The sequence below is a fragment of the Cavia porcellus genome, unplaced genomic scaffold, assembly GCF_034190915.1.
Source record: "Cavia porcellus strain 051 isolate PalLab524CR breed Dunkin Hartley unplaced genomic scaffold, mCavPor4.1 scaffold_7, whole genome shotgun sequence".
Taxonomy (NCBI): domain Eukaryota; kingdom Metazoa; phylum Chordata; class Mammalia; order Rodentia; family Caviidae; genus Cavia; species Cavia porcellus.
In genome coordinates, this window is record NW_026947490.1 from 34,169,416 (window position 1) to 34,189,531 (window position 20,116).

At 46.1% G+C, this 20,116-nt stretch overlaps 1 protein-coding gene across 1 annotated transcript; it reads right to left on the minus strand.

Moving 5' to 3' along the window:
- Window positions 1-256: 256 nt before the first annotated feature.
- Window positions 257-16,727, minus strand: LOC101787117 (leukocyte immunoglobulin-like receptor subfamily A member 6). Its single transcript, XM_013147675.1, has 5 exons — window positions 16,706-16,727; window positions 16,269-16,589; window positions 15,819-16,121; window positions 15,416-15,497; window positions 257-377 (listed from the first exon to the last, which is right to left on the minus strand). The coding sequence occupies exons 1-5, from the start codon at window positions 16,725-16,727 to the stop codon at window positions 257-259; spliced, it is 849 nt and encodes a 282-aa protein (XP_013003129.1).
- Between the last annotated feature and the right edge of the window lie 3,389 nt (window positions 16,728-20,116).

The following is a 20,116-nucleotide window of genomic DNA, read 5'->3' on the forward strand; positions in this document are numbered from 1 at the left end:
ATGATCCTGGCAATGAATACAAAATAAGGTGTCATCATGGGATCCCTCTGGGCACCCTGTCACAGATAACTGTCCAAAATCACCCCTGAGATCTCTCCAAAACCATTCCCTGCCCACAGGACACTTTTTAAATTCAAATGAAACCAGTTGGGTGGGCATGCATGGGAGGAGCCCTGCTAGCTTAGAGGAAGGAATTTCCCCTGGCTGGAACCCCTAGGTCATCCTCACTCCAACTGACAAAATATTTCCTTACAGGTTAAAGAATTAGAGACACTTTGAGCAGTGAGAGTACAGGGACAGGCAGTTCCAGGGGGTCACTGGGTATGGACCACACCTGGGGGCTTCTCCTGTAATAGCCATAGCATCTAAATGTCCACCTGTGCCCAAGAATCATGGAAACCACAGAGAACAGGGCCTGGAACTATCCATTGAGAAGTCACCTTGAGTCCAGAGTCCAGGAGAACTTGGCTCCTCCTTCCTTAGTCAGAATGAACCCACCAAGTTGTTGTCTTGTGATACACTGGAGGGTCACCCTGTCTCCTGATGTCACTGCATGGCTGTACAGAGTTGAGAGGCTGCGTTTGCTGTAGATTCCTAGGAGAGGAGGCAGCATGTAAAATGGACCCACACCTTGCACGCTGTCCACAGGCTGTGAGACGAGGCCACCCCTGAGAGTAGAGCCCTTCCTGAGGGCAGAGCCTGGAGCTGGGTCTCTGAGTGTCCTCTCATCTGTCACCATCAGCTCCAAGGCATCACTGTGCTCTGACCATCCAGTAGTGCTCTGATAGTAGCAGCAATATCACCCTGCATGGCCATCAGTCATGGATGGGATGGAGAACTTGTCCTTATTGTTGAGCAACAGTGACATCTCCAAGATCCTGGATCTTTTTTCTCTGTAGATTGTACTTCCTGCATCCCAGCATCCTCTATCACCAGATGCTCACAGAGCTCCCCCAGGGCAACACAGAGCCTGGCTCGGCTCACAGTGTGGGTTTGGGATGGGTCCCTGCAAGGGAGTGAGAGGCTGGACCCAAGATATTATCCATATCCTGCATCCATCCTCATCCTCATGCTCAGGCCAAACCTCTGTTCTGCCAACTGAAGGCCAGGAACTGAGGCTGGGGCAGGACACAGAGTGCTGGGGAGGACTCACCTGCAGGTCCTTGCAGCACCATGTGCAGACTCAGCCCTGGAAGAAAATTTCTTGTGCTATCAGAGGTTCTGTCTGATGCCTCACCCGATCCCGCTCTCCACCCCAGCCTGGTGCCTTTCTCCTCCCAGTCTTGACCTAGGCAGAGCAGAATAGGCACTATAGGCATCATGTCACCTTCTCTGATGGATCCAGCTCTGACAGTGTAGACCTCAGCACTGCAGGACACACAGAGGAATGGAAATGGAAAGTCAGAGCTGCTGCCGCCTCTCATCCCCACCTCTGTGGACCCAGCCAAAGGAGACGGACAGCTTCTCCCTGTACTGGGCTCTGCCTTCTACAGGCTCAGGATCTGAAGTTGCATGGAGAAATCTCTGTGTCTGAGCTCTCCTAGTCCCAGGACTTCCCACATGGCAAGAGTTCATTCTTTCAAGGAAGGACTGGGATCTGTCCTTCATGACTACAGAAACCGGACTGCAACCTGGACACTAACTTTTTGAGAGCCTCCTCTGTACTGCCACTCCTGGGCCATTTTTAAATGAGTGTTTGCTTAGGAGAGTTTTCCTGGATTCTAGAAATACCTCACAGTCTAGAGGAGCACATGGCCAGCGTGCTGAGAGGGAGAACTTCAGTGGTGACCCAGCATCTGATCCCTCATTCCGCAGTAACAGGAGATGGAGGGGACCTCTCCCCTCATTAGGTTTTCCCCTCTCTATAGTGCCTGTCTCCAGAATTCTGCTACAGTAACCACACATTGACTGACCCAGCAGCTCAAATAAATGTGTGCTGCTTCCTGGGCTTGATTTCAGTGTCCCATGTTCATGGTTTTCCTTCAACTTGAAGGACGACTCCTGTCCTATGCTGCAGAGTGAGTCACAGCAGCTGTTCCTACACCTGTGCTGTGGGCTGAGAGCTCAGCTGGGCTTCACCATCCCCTGGGCCTGGGCTGTCCTTGAAAAGAGAGTGGCCCTGCATGAAAAGGAGGCTGCAGGATAAGTCGCACATGCAGGTCTTTGCTTTCCTTCTTTGCTTTACCATTGGGATGTTCACTTGTGTGTGAGGACAGTGACAGGTGTTGCTGTTCACACACAGGGACAGCAGCCGCTTCTGCTGCTCGCTAATGCGTTCCCTCCAGGGCTGAAGTTTCCACTGGGGCTACAGAGACTCTCCCTGCCCAGCGGCCTGTACTGGATCCAGGGAAAAGGAGAAGGGCTGCAGGGCTTCACCATGGCTTGGAGAACAACTTTCTCCAGGTTACAGGATCTGGGGAGCAATGATCCCATCCTTGTCCTGTGTGAAGAAAGCACTGTGAAAGGTGACAGCACTGAGAGAGCCTGGAGTGGTGAGGCTCCCTCTGAACCTCCCCAGCCAGGGTCACACTGTGGAGCTGCTGTGCACAGGGATGGGGACTAGAGCTGGCAGTAGCTCCTGGCTGTGAGACCTCATATGCATCTGGATGATTGTTGTGACTACTCCGGGACAGAAAGCTCAGTGTCCTCATGCAGGAAATGCAGGGACACAAAGGGCAAATAGACTGAATACCCACATGGTCCAGAGATGGGAGAGGCCCCTGGTAGAGGTGACCTGTGCCCAGAGCAGTGTGACCAGAGCACAGGGAAGCAGGATGGGTACCTGCAGTGGGAACAGCATCACCTGGTGGATGGATCAGGAATGATCTGGAGTCACATGAGCTATGGGTACCACTGGGAGTGGCTGTGGAATTGGTCTAGGAGTGGAATTTGTAAAAGTGGGGAGAAACACCCAAGAGACAGCCTAGAGTGCTAGGAAGGTTTAACCAGGATTCTGGAGAGAGCTTAGAGTATCAGAACCTGACAGAAAGCAGTGTCTTGGGAAGTTGATCAAAGGTAGCATTTAATAGTTTGGGGGAGCTCTTGTCTTTTTCCAATTGAAAATTGAAAAATCTCATGTCTCCCAAGAACTAAAAGTATTCCAGAAATAGTAAGAAAAATTAATAAAGGATGAGAAAAATGTGTTAGGCAACCCAGGGAAAAGAAACAACAGAGAACACTGAAACAGACTGTGAAGAGAATTCCCTCCACCAAATAGATTTGACCATTGTATTTTTGGGCCAGGTGATCATTGCTTATTGGGAGGAAGATAACAGTTACAAAACTCCTACCAATGGAAAATTGGTTAACATGTTTTCCCCCCATACAATGGCTTGCAGCCACACTTGAGTATACAGGGGAAATGTTGAGCAGGAAAGTGTAAAAACATTTTAAAGGCCTAATTTGTAATCTATTTTCCATCACTCTTGATAAAGAAAACCCACAGTCTGTAACACTGAGAGGCCGGTTGTGTTGTGCTGCAAAGCTATGAATATTTATTGCTGGTGCAGCTTCCTATTAGCACTGGGTGAGCTGCACCAGACCCAGATCCATGCTAGGTGAGACAGAGAAAGGGTGTGGAGGTCTGCCTGTCCCTTCTCACCCCATCCTCTGCAGCGTGGGCTGTGTGTGTCCTGCAGTGTGGCTGGCCATCCTGCACACAGCAAGCTCACAGTGTGTGTGGACCAGCATGTGCCTCTCAGCCACAGGCCTCAGACAGCAGGGGAAGCACCATCACTCTACTTCCTCTAGGAGAAGAGAGTGACTGGGTCACATTAGAGGGTCCTGGAGTCCGTACAGTCTTCCTCTGTCAGGGTGGACATCAACACAATTCCCAAACACGTGTTCCAGAACCCTCTGTTGACAGGAACCTTGGTGGACAACTTGCTGAGAAAGGTGAATGGGAATCACCTGGGCCTCAGAGCATTGATGTTCCAGGCATGAGAGGCCAGGGAGATCGGGTACTAAACAGTAAACTGTGCACTGAGGGCCACAGACACCATGGGGTCTGCAGACCCTCCTCAATGAGGCTGAGAGATGAAGGGAAACTGTGTCTACACTGAATGCCCCAGAAATATGGAGAATTCTATAGGAAGAAAACAGAGTGCAAATTCCAACCGTTAGGGAGTCCCTAGTTCAGAGTAGTGAACTAGGGCTTGTTCTTCACAGACTCTGATTCCAGGGAAGAAGAGGGATAAAGGGAGGCTTGGGTGCTCAGTAGAAACCCGCGTCCAGAGCACACGGAGTGCAGAGAGTGGCTGTTGCTACCTGTTTACAGGATATCCCTATCAGGATAGGCTCACAGCCTCAGTGCTGGGGCAAAGTCTTTATCATAGCAATTTCCAGGAGGCAGAAGGTGTGAGACAGTGCAGGAGGGATTTTGCTTGTTACCTGATGCCAGGAGACAAATTCATCATGCCATTTATATAAATATTATGGTCTGTGGGTCTCTCATGTGGGACCCAGCTCTGTGATGCAATGGACCTGTGTTTCTACATTTCCATCATCAACCTAGAGCAGAAGGGAAGTTGCTGCTGAGGAACAGGGCTGAATTCCTGCTTTTATACATTGCACCTGCACTAACCTGTGAGCTGTGAGCTCCTAACTTCTGGCAGGTCTTGGTGAAGAGCTGAAGTTTAGCTTTTTTCATTTATTCTAATTTTAATGTAAGGGATACCCACTGGTACTTACTGCCCTACATGATAGATAGCTCAGATTCAGAAAAGACGTCATCATTGTGAAAGTCTGCTGGATAATTTCAAGAAAGATTGGTCTGTACATTCACAACAAGCACTATGAGATTATTTCAAGGGAGTTTCAGAAACTTTAATCTGAGAATTCGAGTGTGGCTCATGTCCTCACAGGTCTGATGTCACTAATGGAGTCACAGGATACTGAGTATGACTAAATGACTCCAGATTGTTAATCAAGGTCCCACTGTAAGCAAATTCAGCAGGTGCCATCTCGAGAAGGAGCAGCATCACCATGGAGGAAACCTGCCCAGAAAAGAACAGGGCTTTGCCTGAAGTGTTCTTCGGGTTCAGTGACTGGGGAGCCCTGCCTTCTACATGAGTTTAGTGGGTGCTGAGTTCCATGTGGTAGTGGACTGGACTCAAAGTCCTGGGTGTACAAGGCAGCAAGTGAACACTGCTGTGAGGGGGTCTGTATTCTCTCATCATTGTCACCTGCTGTGTCTTTGGCTGCAGGATTCTGACAGGAGAAAGGGGAGGGATAAGAGCCCAAGACAGCAACCCTGAAGGCAGCACCATGGGATGTGTGGGATGGCAGCTGCAAAGAGGCTGTCTGCTCAGGGAGCTGCTGTTCCACCCACCACTTGGTCCTCTTCTTGCTCTGATGTGAGACCAGTTCTCAGTGAGCTTGTTGTTTAGAAATTCAGAATGGAGCTCAGAGATCAGGGTCCCAACCTGTGTGAGCATGGCTGACCATACAGCATCGAATCATCTCAGGGAATCCAGGGCATAGCCAAGCTGGTAGAAATATTGTCATAATCATGGAGAGAGCACAGGGTCCTGGGTTAGAGAGGGAATGTGAAGCCATTCTTGAACTCACAGCCCTCAAGTGGTTTCTTCACTTGCATCCCTGTGAGGGTTTCCTCATCCCAGGGCATCTGAATATCTAGGGCTTCCTGGTGTTTGGGCAATGTGCAGCTTACCCCAGCATGGACATGACAGGTCTCCCAAAACAGCAATTTCACTTAGAGCGTGGATCAACCTGAGCCAAGTTTATCTTCATAGCTTTCTTTATTAATAACAATGTGTGTATAGGAGAATAGACTGAAATCTACCAGAGTCAAGCACAAGAAGTCAAATGTGGGATTATTTATAACAGGTCTTTCACAGAGGTTCCTCTCAGACTCTGCAGCAGGAAAGCCCTTTATCTTTTCATCCTGGACAGGCTGGAGAAGAACAGGCAGCTCCTGGTCTTCACAGGGGTCTTAGTTGTCAGCACTGGGGCTTCCTCCTCATATAGGTGACTCCGTCTCACTGCGGACCCCAGACTCTGAGCATCACAGGCTTCTGCAGGAGAATGGCTTACCACAAGGCAGAGACATTTCACCTCCTGAACAGAATGAGGCCCTCAGGTATTGGGACACCTTGTCCATGAGCTGCCAGAGGATTCACTGGAAAGTCTGCTATGTCACCTGTTCCCACCCATACCTCCCACCTGGGAAGACTTTTATATTCAAGGTATGAGCAGGGACCGCCAGGACACAGCTTGTGGTGCAGAGGATCGGGTCAGAAAATATCCTGGAGAGACAATCACATGGAAAGTGACTTGTGCCCATGTAGACTCTGCCTTCCTGACTGTGCCAGATACTGAGTATTGACCTGGGCCAATTGAGCTGGGTACCAGCAGTGCATGAGCTCAGCCTTCCAAGGCTCCTCTTCCTGTCTGGGTCCTGTAAACCCCATGTTTCAAGACAGGCTTCTCCACCATGACCCTCTGCTGCCTTCCCTTCCAGGATTTACAGGACATGGGAGGCTGACTAATTTTGGGCATGATATTTCTTCTCCAAGACAAGAGATGGGAACTGAGGAGAGGTAGAAAACAAGAAGGATGTGATTGTCACAGCCCTAGGTCACACTCTGCAAAGTTTACTGCCTACTGACCACACAGGAAGATGACTAGCTCCTTTTCACCATAGCACAGCCAGGGCCAGGTGAGTGGGAAAGTTTCAGATGAGGCCCAGGCTACAACAGCTCTAACCAAGGCCACACTGAACCCATTGCCAAACAATCCCAATGCATGCAAACTGCACATCCCATACTGCTCTACCCGGAACCACAGGGAGACATTGCTGTGTACTCACTGCCCTCTGAAAGACCCAGATGTGATTATGCTCCTCTAGGCAGCATCCCCTGCCATCTGAACCCAGGGTTCAATATCCACATACTGAAAAGTTATCAAATAAATGTGCCTCATTTGTTACATGCATCTTCTCAAAGTTCGCAGTTCAAGAGAGGATTATGGTATTGGTCTGTCTTCCATTTCCGTTTTATCCTGGGTCACTATTTCTACTTACTTGTTCACTTCCAGCCCTTTTCCCCTACTCTGTCAAAAATTTCAGCCTTGGATAACTTGTGCTTTTAATAACTTACTATGTTAACATTTCTTCAAAATGTTTGAAAACTGTTTCTTTCCACTTTATTTGTGATGTCAGTAAACTGAGTAAAATATCACCAATGAACAACCAGTATTTCTGTGAATTTGGTTCTGTTTCACATGGTTTCATTTTTTAGGGAAAATTATGGTGCAAAATCAGAGCTTTTGATATATTTTTATTCCTATTATTTTATGAATAATTCCTATTCTTATAAACAGTTACTTACTATCATCCATTGAAGGATTTTCATTTTTGTTTCTTTCCTTTTTGGTAAGAAGAATTGAACTCATGACCTTATGTTTGTCAGGCAGGTGCTCTGCTACTGATATATAACCTGGGCCAAAAGTTTTCACTTTCGACAGTGCTAAAGAAGTTTAAATTCTGCTTGATCATCATGATTTTTCACTTTTAACAAAGGAGAGCTGCTCTGAAAATGAGGGCATGGGACAGGTAGTATATTGGGCAGTTAAGTTCTCCTGTCTCCAGCCAGCGGAAGACACACAATGCATCTCCTCAGAGCTTCCCTTGTGCCCAGTGGAGAATTTCTTCACCAATTTCCTTATCTTGAAAGAGAATGCACTTTGCCCAAAAGAAGAAAGCAAGCATCTTTATCCATATCCCTGTGAAGTGTGGACAGTTTTCCATGACTCATTCCTTTTGCATCTATATTAGGACCTGTGACCTACATTACTAGAGTTCTACTTTACTATAGTTATCTAAAAGGTATTGTATACTCGAAATCTGCAAAGGTAGGAGTCAGTGTTTGAATAGCACGAAAACAATGTAAAATGAAAAGAAACTGTTGAAAAGGAAAGAGAAACTGGTATGTGGGAAAGGAGAAAAGGAAGGGAAAAGCAAATATGTATATTTGATTTGTGCTAAGATGCCTTGGACAGTTAAATGCCCACATCCTGTACTCTTAGGTACCTAACATAGATATAATAATACTCAGTTTATTAACCATTTTTACTCCTCTATTGTCTCATTTTGAAATTTTGTTTTTTCTCTTTACAGTAAAATTTAAAAACAATAAATGAACCCAAGGAAAAGTAGAGGAAAAGACACAAATGCTCTCTGCAGCTATGCTGCTCTGAAGTGTGTGAATCAGAAGGCTGTGGCAGTATTTTACACTGCAGCTATGTGTAAGACATCATCTTCTGTATCTCAAGTACACCAAAGTCTCCTCAGTAGTATGGTAATAAGACTCTCAATAAAGCTGGGCAATATCTCACTGCAATATCAGGATCTCTAGTTGAACTGCTCTTTATCTTCCTTCATTTAATATTCATATCAGATATCAGATAGGGGTTGGAATTTTCTTGCAGTGGGAGTGCTTTGCCCCTACATGTACTCAAGGATTTAATTTTTGACCATGTTATGGGAGCTTAAGTTGTGTCTTAAAGGTGGCCTGATATATACACATGTGTAATTGTTAATTATTGGTATTTGTTTGAACACAAGCCATGAAAGGTGTCACTCTGTGGTTACCACTATCCTATCCTTGATGCCCACATCTCCTGCCCAGGACCCTAACACATCAGCTATGCCTGACTCATCCTTCTCTCTCCCATCTGGGCACTGGTGTTATGAGCAGCCAGCTGGGATCTCTCTGTTTCTAGTGATGGCTCAGGTGACTGCTTTTTCCCCCTTGGCACATTTTAGAAGGACCTCTCATGTTGTGAAAAGCACATTTAAATGTTCCCATCAGCCAAGATGATTCAGATGTAGAAAATGTCTTCAGAATATTTTCTAACACCTGGGTCCAAATAGCCCAACCTGGTCATAACTTTCTCTGTCAACTTACTTCATTGAAGTTGACACTGTTTCTTCAATTTTTGCACTCTAGTTGTTTTCAAAAAAAGTTTTTTAAAAAGCCTGGAAGAAGGCATATTAAAACTTAGACTATAGCGCAGCCTCTTCATGACCAGAAAGCCAGGCACCTAGTAAACAGTGACTTACAGATGTGCAAAGGAAAAATGGCCATGGAAATCAAGGAAGAGCAAGCAAAGAAAACTAGAAATCACAGAGAAAGTGGAAAACCTGAACACAATGCAGAGAAAAGAAGAACACTCTCTGGAATGCTAAACCTAACTCCTGAGAATGGATCCTGTCTCTGCAAACAGACGATAATCTGGACAGGTTTGGAGGTCTTAAGGAGAAATACTAGATTGAACTAGCATTTGCAAACCCCAAGAAAATTCTGTGCTTGTGGTCAACTGTGAATACAGTGTTGGCATTTACTTTGAAAGTAACTTCTTCCACATGACTTGCTACAATAGGAGAAGAAATCCATTGTAGACTCTGTCACATTTGAGAGTGATTAGTCATGACACATTTGGGGAACAGGTTAATTGCTTAGGACTAAACAGTTCCAGGATTGAGAAGCTATGCTGTAACTATATTTAGGGTTTGTGGATCACTCTACCATACCTGCTGGGTGGAAGACTGCCAGAAGACACAGTCACAGACATAGACTCCCTGAGAAGATTAGGCAGGGCTGAGCTCAGATCAGGGCTGAGGTATGACTCTCAGTGGTCTGTGGCTTTTGTGACAAGCCAGGTTGTTTTCATGCAGTTTTCTGAAAAGTTCACATGTGAAAGTGCTGGCATTAAGCCCAGAAGACTCCCTGATTTCACCCCCTTGTGACCTAAGACAGAGAACTTGGAGATCTGTTTGTTTACCCCATATGCCAATGTGGTCAAGGATATTCTTTATCTGGGACATTTGCCACATAATGGGGTGTATGGACAGAGAGAGCTCTGGAGCAGGGGTTTTTCAGAGATCCACTACCATGAAGCTGGGTGAAGACAGCAGTGACTTGGGGCACATAGGGTCACAAACACTGCAAGCTGCTAGAATGAACACAGTCATAAAGGAGATACCACATCACTGATTGACACTGCCCTGTAGGAAGTGCAGGACTTCACTTAGCACACACACAGAAGAAGTGGATAGAAAAGAATAAGCTCTTGCTGTGACTCACTGCTCCCCCAATGTCTGTGTATTCCATCCTACTGACATTAGGAAGAAACCACCTGCCCAAACACAAAGGGGAATTTCTTTGTTTATTTCTGCTCTGTTTTCTTTTATTTTTTTTTGTTTTATTGTTTTTAATCATTTTGTCCTTTTTTCATTTACTTTTTTTCTAGTACTTTTAGCCTAATTCCACTAATTTCTTTTATTCTCAAATTCAATATTTTGCCTTAAATTTCTCATTTCCTCATCTCCCTTTTCCTTACAAATTTTATTTATTTCTCTTTTTCCTTTCCCCACCCCTTCCATTGCCATTTTTATTACTTGTAAGCCTTTTTAAATTTTTTTTGGCTCTGTAGTTGATTCTAGACTGTATTATTGAATTCTTTTCTGTTGGCTCTGTAGTTGATTCTAGACTGTATTATTGAATTCTTTTCTGTTGTTAATGATTTTGTAATTGATGCATTTACTAGATGTTTGTTGAATGATAAAATTTGGTTGGTCTTTGTGTCTATACTGCTGTGACAGTTCGGTTCTCTCAGGTAAACAGTGGTTTAGCTATAGCTTTTATTCATTCTTAAGCTATGTCAATGTGTGAATAATTTAATCTCTATTATTTTCACTGATTCTGTTTTTTTTTTTTTTTTGTCTTTTTCATTTTTATCAGTACCGGGGGTTGAACTCATGACTGCCTGTTTGCAAGGCAGGTACTTATGCCGCTGAGCTAAATCCCCAGCCCCTCTGTTTATATTCTTAATGGTGGCAGATAGTTTTGCCCATTCATTTTTGGCTAATTACAGTCTATGTATCAGAAAAAATAGTGCAGTTGTTCTCTCTTCTCTGTATAATAGTGGGGATCAAACCTCCATCAGAGTGCTGGACATTATGAACCCCTCAAATACCAGGCTGAATAGGCTGAACATGGTTGGTTGCCGAGACACAATGTGACTCCTGAGGTTCTTGGGGTGAAGTACAGTGAGAGGATGAGAAAAATAAAGAAAAGACAAAGCTAGGGTCAGGTGCACCCTTAGCCTCCTGATGGGAGGAAAGGTGCTGCTCAACCAATGCAGTGTGTTTATTTATATACTGGGAAAGATGGTGTCAATTTCAGCCCCTTCTTCTAGCAACCCATTGCTTGGATTGTCTAGGGCTTGGTGTTTTCCTAGGCTGTAGCAACTTCTTCACGTGGCTGATCTGGGAGTTTTTGTTTTTCTGATTGGATCACGTTTGGGAAATGCCTTAGGTCAGTTTCCAGCTTCAAGCGCTTCCAACAGGTGATAACACATATGCAAAATGAAAGTCAAAAACACATCTCAGGGAGGCATATTTATTTCCAAGTCTCCAGCACTGTGAGTTTTCAGTGAGTGCTCTCTCTCACAAGTTCAGCTCCTGGCTGCCTATGGATCTTTCTCTAGCTGTGTTGAGCCTGGAATAGTAGAATTTTGATAATCACCAGAGCCAGGTCAGCCAGATCCATCCAATGAGATTGTCTATTGTATAATGCTGAGGTTTGCAGATAAGAGTTAGTGACAAAGAAGTCAGAGAAGATGAATATTGCCTCAGGATTCCTGAATATCCCCCAGGGTCACCTGCTTCCCTGAATAAGATTTTACCTTCTGAAACCAGCTCCATAACTGAGAATTCTGTTACTCATCAGATTTGGAGTCTGACTGTGTTTAGACTAGACTGAAGGTCTCCATTTCTCCTGAGAATCAAGAAAGAAATAAAAATGTGTGAATCACTGAAGTACTAGAGCCTTTATTCTGGGTTCTATAGCTTCATATCTTACCATCATGACACGACTTCATGACCATCCATAGGAGCCATTTTCCAGTGGATTCTTCACCTTCACTGCACTCTGTGAACTTGGGTCTGAGTCGTGTTGGAACCAAGTATGCCTGAGTTCCAAGAGCTCAGAATTGGCAACATACATAATTTCTGGTTTGGAAGTAACTGAGTGCTACAAGCTTTTGCTTAATCTGGAACACAGGACAATGTACACTGATTCTCTTGGAGGTGAATTTCCCTTCATTCACTGGTTTAAATTTCAGGGTCCACATATGAAGCTCTGGTCCACAAGGCTCCTCAAATTCAGGTTCATGAGGGTGAACATCTGGGGCTCTGACCAAGCCTGGGGCCTTGTGCCCATCATCCTTGTTATCTTGTCTTAAGTGATCATCTCATGAGGTAAAACAAATACAGTGCTACACACACATACACACACACACACACACACACACACACACAGACATGTATGTACCTGCTTTACATGGTGGAAATGTCAGAGATTCCTAAAATCAGTGTGTCTAGTTTATAGATGTGTAAATCCATGTATATGTGTAAAAAGGAATAAGTGGAATAAATGAATAATGTGGATAAAAGTGAAAAGAAATGCAAACATATAAAACACAGGTCATGTATACAATCATTATATATTATACACATCCAAGGATATACGTGTCAATCTTGATATAATAATATGTATTACTATATATATAATACCTAAAGTAGGTATGTAATTAAGAAATTAATTTTACTTCATATATCTTTTATCAGTGAATCACAGAATATTAAAAAGTTATTGGAAGAGGATCTGAATATAATTTGAAGTACTAGTAATACACACAATCCAATAGCTTTGTTGTATGATAAATTATTATTCAGTATAAAGTGACCAAGTCTTACCTTACAAATTTTTAAAATATGGGGTCACATTACAAATTTTTTGTGACTATAAAATATTTAAATGAATAATTTTGAAATATTTCTAAAGCTTACTAATAAACCTCAGTTTTCAACATCTTGAACAAAAGACTTGGCATTAAAAAGTTATTTTCTGGAATCATTGAATAAATGTAATAAAATTCCCCGAAATTAGAGATATAATTACTTATATTTTAAAGCATAAGTTCATGTATCTTTACATTTTCACAGGAAATTATTATTTTTAGTTTGAGCAAAAAGCAATAACGATACACAAGTATGAAACCCGAATGCATAACAGAACTAAATAGCATTGCACTCTGGACCTGCTGGGCAGAGACCCCAGGGACCCAAGGAGCAACACCGCCCCTCCCAAGTCTCAGGTGAGCACTGAGCACCAAGGCCCCAGGGCACTCAGGAAGGGCTGTGCCCTGTGATGCACTCAGCCCGGTGCTTCTCTCTTCAGGAGAGGCTGTGCTGGGGGTTCAGCCTCACTTGCAGTTGGACCCCAGCAAGACTGAGCAGCATCCTGCCTGTGTCACACAGGGCTCAGGGACTTCAGATGTGGGGAGGGGCTGAAGCAGAGAGTGAGGAGTGCAGAGGTGCCCAGGGCTGAGGCAGGCCAAGTAGAGCCACTTATTGGAGAGAGAGTTCTCTCAGACCATACCAGACTGCCCTGAACCCAAACCTCATCACCTCCCGCAGGCTTCCCAGTGGATGGGCACCCAATATGGTTCCAGGGCTTTCTTCAGGAACCACTCTGGCATGTATAATTCATGTCCAAGGCCCAAACTCTGCCAGCACTGATGGCTCTTTCTTGGGTTCACATCCTGGCTGCATCTTGGGTCCTTCTTTGAATGCAGTGATCCCAGAAGAGCAGAATTCTGAGGGTCACAAAGACCAAGCCAGCCAGGCCCATCCAGATGAGATTCCCCACTGTGTAATCCTGTGTTTGTAACGTGGGCATGGTGTCAAAAGGTCTCACAGATCAAGACAGAGTAGAATCATCACAGGATTCCTGAATATCCACCTTGGGCACCTGTACACTCTAGGCTAAACCTGATCCTCTGTGTTCTGACCCAGAATTCAGACCCCTCCTTTCCCCATGCATTGACTCTGTCATTTGGTATGATGGGATCAGGATGGTCTCTACTTCTAAGAACCAAGGAAAGAGAAGAGGATGTAAGATTGAAGAGACCTGAGCCTCTTGCTGATGCTCATTCTTACATTTCTTTTTCCTGATACAGTTTTGCAAGGTCCTGAAACAGTACTCTCCCTATGGATGAAGGAGTGCTCTGATCTCTCTCTAGGATTTTTCAGCCTCAGTGGGGTCTGTGAGTTCAGATCTTACATCTGAGCCCACTGAAGGAAAGTTAATTTGCACTCAGGAGCTCAGGATTTGTAAAAACAAAGGCCTCCAGTTCAGAAATAAAGTCCTCCTATGGATTTTGCTGTCTGGGACACAGGACAATGTGAGCTCATTCTCCTTGAGATGATTTTCTCTAATACACCAGTGAAGGAGCCAGGGTCCAGGAAGGTGGGTTGGTCTTCAGGACCCTGGAACATGAGGAGCACAAAGGCTGAATTCTGGGGCTGCCTCCCCTTCACCACCCAACCTGGACTACTGGTGCTTCCCCATCTCTCTGTCACCTCTCGTTAGCAAATCGTCAAGAACTTAGACACACCCACAGTGCAACACACATACACATATTCTAATGGTGGGAATAGCAGTGGCTTCTCAAAATTTCACTTCTTGTTTTAGAAATTTAAATCTTTCTCAAATAATCAATAACATATGTGCAGAGGGTCAGGGAAGTACATCAGTGGCACAGAACCTACAAAGTGCAAGTATCTGAGTTCAATTACTAGTACCAAAAAAAAAAGAGAGAGAGAGAGAGAGATAAGACTAATATATGTGCAAACACAATGGATCCTTAGGGATACCTTTTACATATATAGAAATAATATATATAAGTGTAGCACTCTGTTCCTTCCAGTAGAAGTCCTGTGGGGAGGTGGCACAAGAACTGGGTGTTGGTGACAAGAAGGTTGCCCTGGGACATTGTGTGAATTCTTCCCTGCACCTTTCATGACTCTTCCTCATCAGTGTCAGATTCATTCAGTTTCTGGGGCCCTAAGCACAGCAGCAGATCACTACCTGGGTGGAACCCAGGCCATCCTCTCCCTCCTCACCTGACTTCCTATGTTGGACCTGATGCTGAAGTCACAAAAGCATAAGGAGTGCGAGCAGGAGGAGGAAGGCCACTGAGATCCTAGTCAGAAGCTTCAGGTTCCTGCCTTCACTTTGGCCATGTGTGATGTCTACATTAGGAAGTTATTCACTTATCTGATGACCCCCCAGACTGGGGTTTGCATTCATCACCTCAGAGACTCACAATCTTGTGACATGTCACTACTGTCCCACCCAGGCAGTATACAGATGAGAAAATCAAGGAACAGAAAAGCAACTCTCCTGACCAGGTCCTGTCCACACCTCCACTTGAAGCTCTGGTTTTTGGACACAAGAGGAGCTGAGGCTGCGACAAGAGCCAAGATGGGCAGAGAGTCTCCAGGCAGCCTGGACAGAAGATGTTTGGCATGGAGCCCAAAACTCACCTGCTGTGGAGCTGGGAGCTGAGGGTGTGGATCTGGGGCTCCCAGAGCTCCTTGTGTGGTGATGGGCCCTGAGCATGGGGAACTGGGAGTAGACAATCCTGGCAATGAAGAAAGAAAAATGTTATGTCCAAACCTGTTCCTGAGCACCCTGCCACTGCTCACTGTCTAAAATCAACCTCTAGGATTCTCCAAAACCCTTCCCTGCCCCTGTGGCAATTTCTAAATTCACATCAAGGGGTTGGGGTGAGCTCACTCTAGGGAGCCCTGTTGTCTTAGAGGGAGGATTCTCCCCTGGCTGGAATCCCCAAATTGTCCTCACTCCAACTGAGGAAAAAATGTCCCTTGGGATAAGGGCCTGAGTGATATTTTGAGCAGAGAGAGGACAGGCACAGGGTCTTTCCACCTGAGACCAGGAGCTCCAGGGGGTCACTGGGTATGGACCACACAAGGGGACTTTCCTTGTCATAGCTATAGCATCTAAATGACCACTTGGGACCAAGAATCACTGGTCCTACTGGGAACAGGGCGTGGAACTGTCCATTGGGAAGACGTCGGGATTCTAGGTTCCAAGAGAGATTGGCTTCTCCTTCCTTAGTCAGAATGAACCTGTGACACTGTTGTCCTGTGGCACATTGGAGGGTTACATTGGCTCCTGATTTCACCACAGGGCTGGGCAGGGCTGAGAGGCTGGGTTTGCTGTAGACTCCTAGGAGAGAAGGAGGTAGCGCGTGAAATGGCCCCATACCTCCCACAGTGTCCCCAAGGCTGGACTATGAGAAGGGACATTCCTGAGAGTAGACCCCTTCCTGAGGCCAGAGGCTTGGGCTTGGTTAGAGCCTGGGTGTCCTCTCACCTGTCACCACCAGCTCCAGGGCTTCACTGGGCTCTGACCAGCCAGCACGGCTGCTATAGAAACAGCGATATCGCCCTGCATCATCTCTTGTCATAGATGGGATGGAGAACTTGGCCTTGTTTCCATGTAGATTTGGTTGTTCCAAGAACCTTGATCTTCCTTCTCTTTTCAGACTGTAGCCCTGGGTTTCCAGGCTCCCTTGACACCATAAGCTTACAGAACTCCCCCAAGGGATCACAGAGCCTGGAATGGCCCAGAGAGAGGGTTTCGGGAAGGTCCCTGCAAGGAAATAGAGCCTGGATCCAGGACCTTCTTTGTCCCCTAGATCATTCCAAGGCTTCACCCTGTTACTAAACCTCAGCTTAAGCCTCTGTTGAACCAGCTGAAGGCCAGGAGCTGAGGCTGAGGTGGGACACAGAGTGCTGGGGAGGACTCACCTATGGGTCCTTGCTGTGCCATGTGCAGACTCAGCCCTGGAAGAGAGTTTCCTGTCCTGCCAGAGGTTCTTACAGATACTTCAGCAGATCCCCTCTCTACCCCACCCTAGTGCCTTTCTCCTCCCAGCCCTGACCTAGGCAGAGCAGAACAGGCATGGTGTGCTTCCTTTTGCCTACTCTGATGGCCTCACCTCTGCCAGAGGAGACCTCGGTGCTGCAGAACACGCAGATGAACAGAAGTGGAAAATGAGATTCTGTAGCCTTTGTCCCCACCTTTGTGGACCCACCCAATGGGGACAGAGAGCTCCTCCCTTGGCCAGGCTCTGCTTTCCACAGGCCCAGGATTCAAAGCTCTGTGGAGAAATATAAGCCAAGTTCTGATTTCTCCCTTAGTCTCAGACCTTCCCACATGGCAAGAGCCCATTCATTAAAGAAAGCAACCTGGCTCTGTCTTTCATAGCAACCTGTCTTTCAAAGCAACCTGTCTTTCCTCAGAAACAGGACTCCAACCAAGACACTCACTTTCTGAGAGCCTCCTCTGTACTGTCACTCCTGGGCCATTTTCAATGCATGTTTACTTTGGGGAGTTTTCCTAGACTCCAGAAATACCTCATGGTCCAGAGGAGCAGATGGCCTCTGTGCTGCGGGGGAGATCTTCAATCACTCATCCTGCAGGAACAGGAGGTGGAAGGGACCTCTCCCCTCATCAGGTTTTCCTCTTTCTATAGTGACTATCTCCAGGATTTCACTGTAGTGATCACACATTGACTGACCTAGTAGATGAAATAAATGTGTGGTGCTTCCTGAGCTCCGATTCCCATTTCCCTTGTTCATGGCTTTCCTTCTAGGGACCTGAGGGACAACTCCTGTCCCTTGCTCCAGAGCAAGTCACTGCAGCTGGCACCAAACCTGTGCAGTGGGCTGACAGCTCAGCTGCATTTCACTGTCCCCTGGGCCTGGGCTGTCCTTGAAGAGAGTGCTGTCTTGCGTGAATAGGAGGGCATAGGCCGACCCCCATGTGCACTTCTTTGTTTTCTGTGTGTGCTTTACCATTGTCATGCTCACCTTTGTGTGAGGACAATGACAACCAGTGCTGTGCACACTCAGGGACAGCAGCTGCTCCTGCTGTTCCCTGATGAACTCCTCCCAGGGCTGAGTGCTTAGCTGGGGCTACAGAGGCTCTGCCTGCCCAGTGCCCTGTGTTGGACCAAGGAGAAGGAGAAGGGCTGTAGGACTTCACCATGGCTTGCAGAACAACACTGTTTAGGTCACAGCACCTGGGATGCAGGGAGCCCCTCCTTATCCTTAGTGAAGATAGCACTGTGAAAGGTGACAGTGCTGAAAGAACATGGAGCTTACAAAGACAACGACTAAGCAGAAAGGAGGTGATTACTCTGACACCTCTTGTGTGCTTGGGGTGAGCATACTGAGTGTTCCTCTGACAGGAGGCTCAGTGTCCTCATGTCAAGAAGTGCAGGGACACAGTGGGCCTATGATCACTATATTCAATTATGAGTCTCCACCTTGTCCAGAGGTGCAGATAAAGGAGACCTCTGACCAGAACAGTGTGACCAGAGCAAAGGAGGAGCAGCATCTCCCATGGATGGATCAAGAAATGGTCCAGAGTCACATGAGCTATGAGCACCACTGCGAGTAGTTGTAGAACTGGTCTAGGAGTGGAATTTGGAAAAGTGGGGAGCATCAGGCTGGAGATACCTTAGAGTGCCGGAGGATGGGCTCTTTACCTGGAGTTCGGGAGAGAGCTTCGAGCACCAGAACTTGGAGACAAGTGGAGACAGTGAATGTGATGCTAGGAGTCAGATGAAGACAGGGACAGTCTTAGCAAGTGGATCAGGGGAAGCTCTTTAATAGTTTGGAGGAGCTGGGTCCTGGTTGCGTACTAACGTTTAAATACCTCTTGTCTCCCAAGAACATAAATTAACACAGAAAATCTATGAAAAAACCTCACATAGGATCAAAACTATACACTACAAAACTCAAGAGAGAACCAAAATAGAACACTGGAATAGACAGTAAAAAAATTCCTTTTCTCAAATAGATTTGACAATTGTATTTTCTGGTCAGGTGATTGTTGGTTATAGAGAGGAAGATAAAAGCCGCAAAAGTTCTACCAGTGGAAAATTGGTTAACACGTTTTCCCCACATAAAATGGTTGATAGCTACACATGAGTAAACAGTGGAAATGATGACCACAAAGTACAAAAACCTTTTAAGGCCTAGTTTTTAAACTGCTCTCAATCACTCTTGAAGAAGATAATACACAACATGTACCTCTGAGAGGCTGGCTGTGTTGTGCTGCAAAGCTAAGAGTGTTTGTTGCTGGTGCAGCTTCCTCTTTGCACCAGGCCCAGCTCCATACAGTGTTCAGGGAGGGAAAGGTTGTGGATGTCCATCTGTCCCTCCTTGCCCAATCCTCTGCAGCATGGGTGGCTGACCTGCGCACAGCAGGCTCACAGTGTGTGTGGACTCCTCTTACCCACTGAACAGCCTGTGTCCCTGAGTCATAGGCTTCAGTCAGCAGAAGAAGCACCATCACCCTACTGTGCCAGGGAGAGAAGAATGACTGGGTCACATTAGAGAGTCCTGGTCACATTAGAGAGTCTTCCTCTTCCCGGGGTGGACAATAGCACAATACCTGTCAGGTGATGCTGAACCCTCATGTGGACAGGATCCTTGGAGGACACCTAGTTCAGAGAGATTAATGAGAATCACTTGGGCTTTACAGCACTGATGTTCTAGGTATGAGCGGTCAGGGAGTTTGGGTATTAAACAGTGAATTATGCACCAAGGGCTACAGACACCATGGGAATAACAGACTCTCCTAACTGGGGCTGAGAGATGAAGGAAAACTGTGTGTGCACACTGAGCGCCCCAGAAGTACAGGGAACTCCATAGGAAGGAACACTGTGTGCTAATTCCAACAACTAGGGAGCCCCTAGTTCAGAGTAGTGGGCCAGGTCTTGTGCACAGACACTGATTTCAGGGAAGAAGAGGGATGAAGGAAGCCTTGGACTATCAGCAGAAACCTGCTTCCAGAGGATACAGAGTGCAGAGAGTGGCCATGGCTCACTGTCCACAAGAGCTGGGCTCAGGATAAGTTTATAGTCTCAGTGCTAGGGCAAAGTCTTACCCCAGCAATTTCCAGGAGGGCAGGAGGTGTCAGACAGTGCGGGAGGGATTCTGCTTGTTATTTGATGCCAGAAGTCCAAGTAATTTGCCATCCACATCACATATTATGGTCTGTGAGTCTCTGAAAGGCTCTCTTTGAGGCTCCCTGAAAAAATAGACCTATGAATCTCAAATCCCAACATTGACCTAGAGAAGGGAGAAAGTTGCAGCAGGGAACATGGCTAAATTCCTGCTTTCCTGCATCACAGCTTCCACTCCCTG

Excerpts from the sequence above, each read along its gene's own strand:
- LOC101787117 (XM_013147675.1), bottom strand. The coding sequence starts at position 16,727 with ATGGCACAGCAAGGACCCATAG. Across the intron at positions 16,590-16,705 it reads GGCACAGCAAGGACCCATAG|GGGACAAAGAAGGTCCTGGA; the intron begins GTGAGTCCTCCC and ends GGAATGATCTAG. Across the intron at positions 16,122-16,268 it reads CCTGGAGCTGGTGGTGACAG|GAGTCTACAGCAAACCCAGC; the intron begins GTGAGAGGACAC and ends CTTCTCTCCTAG.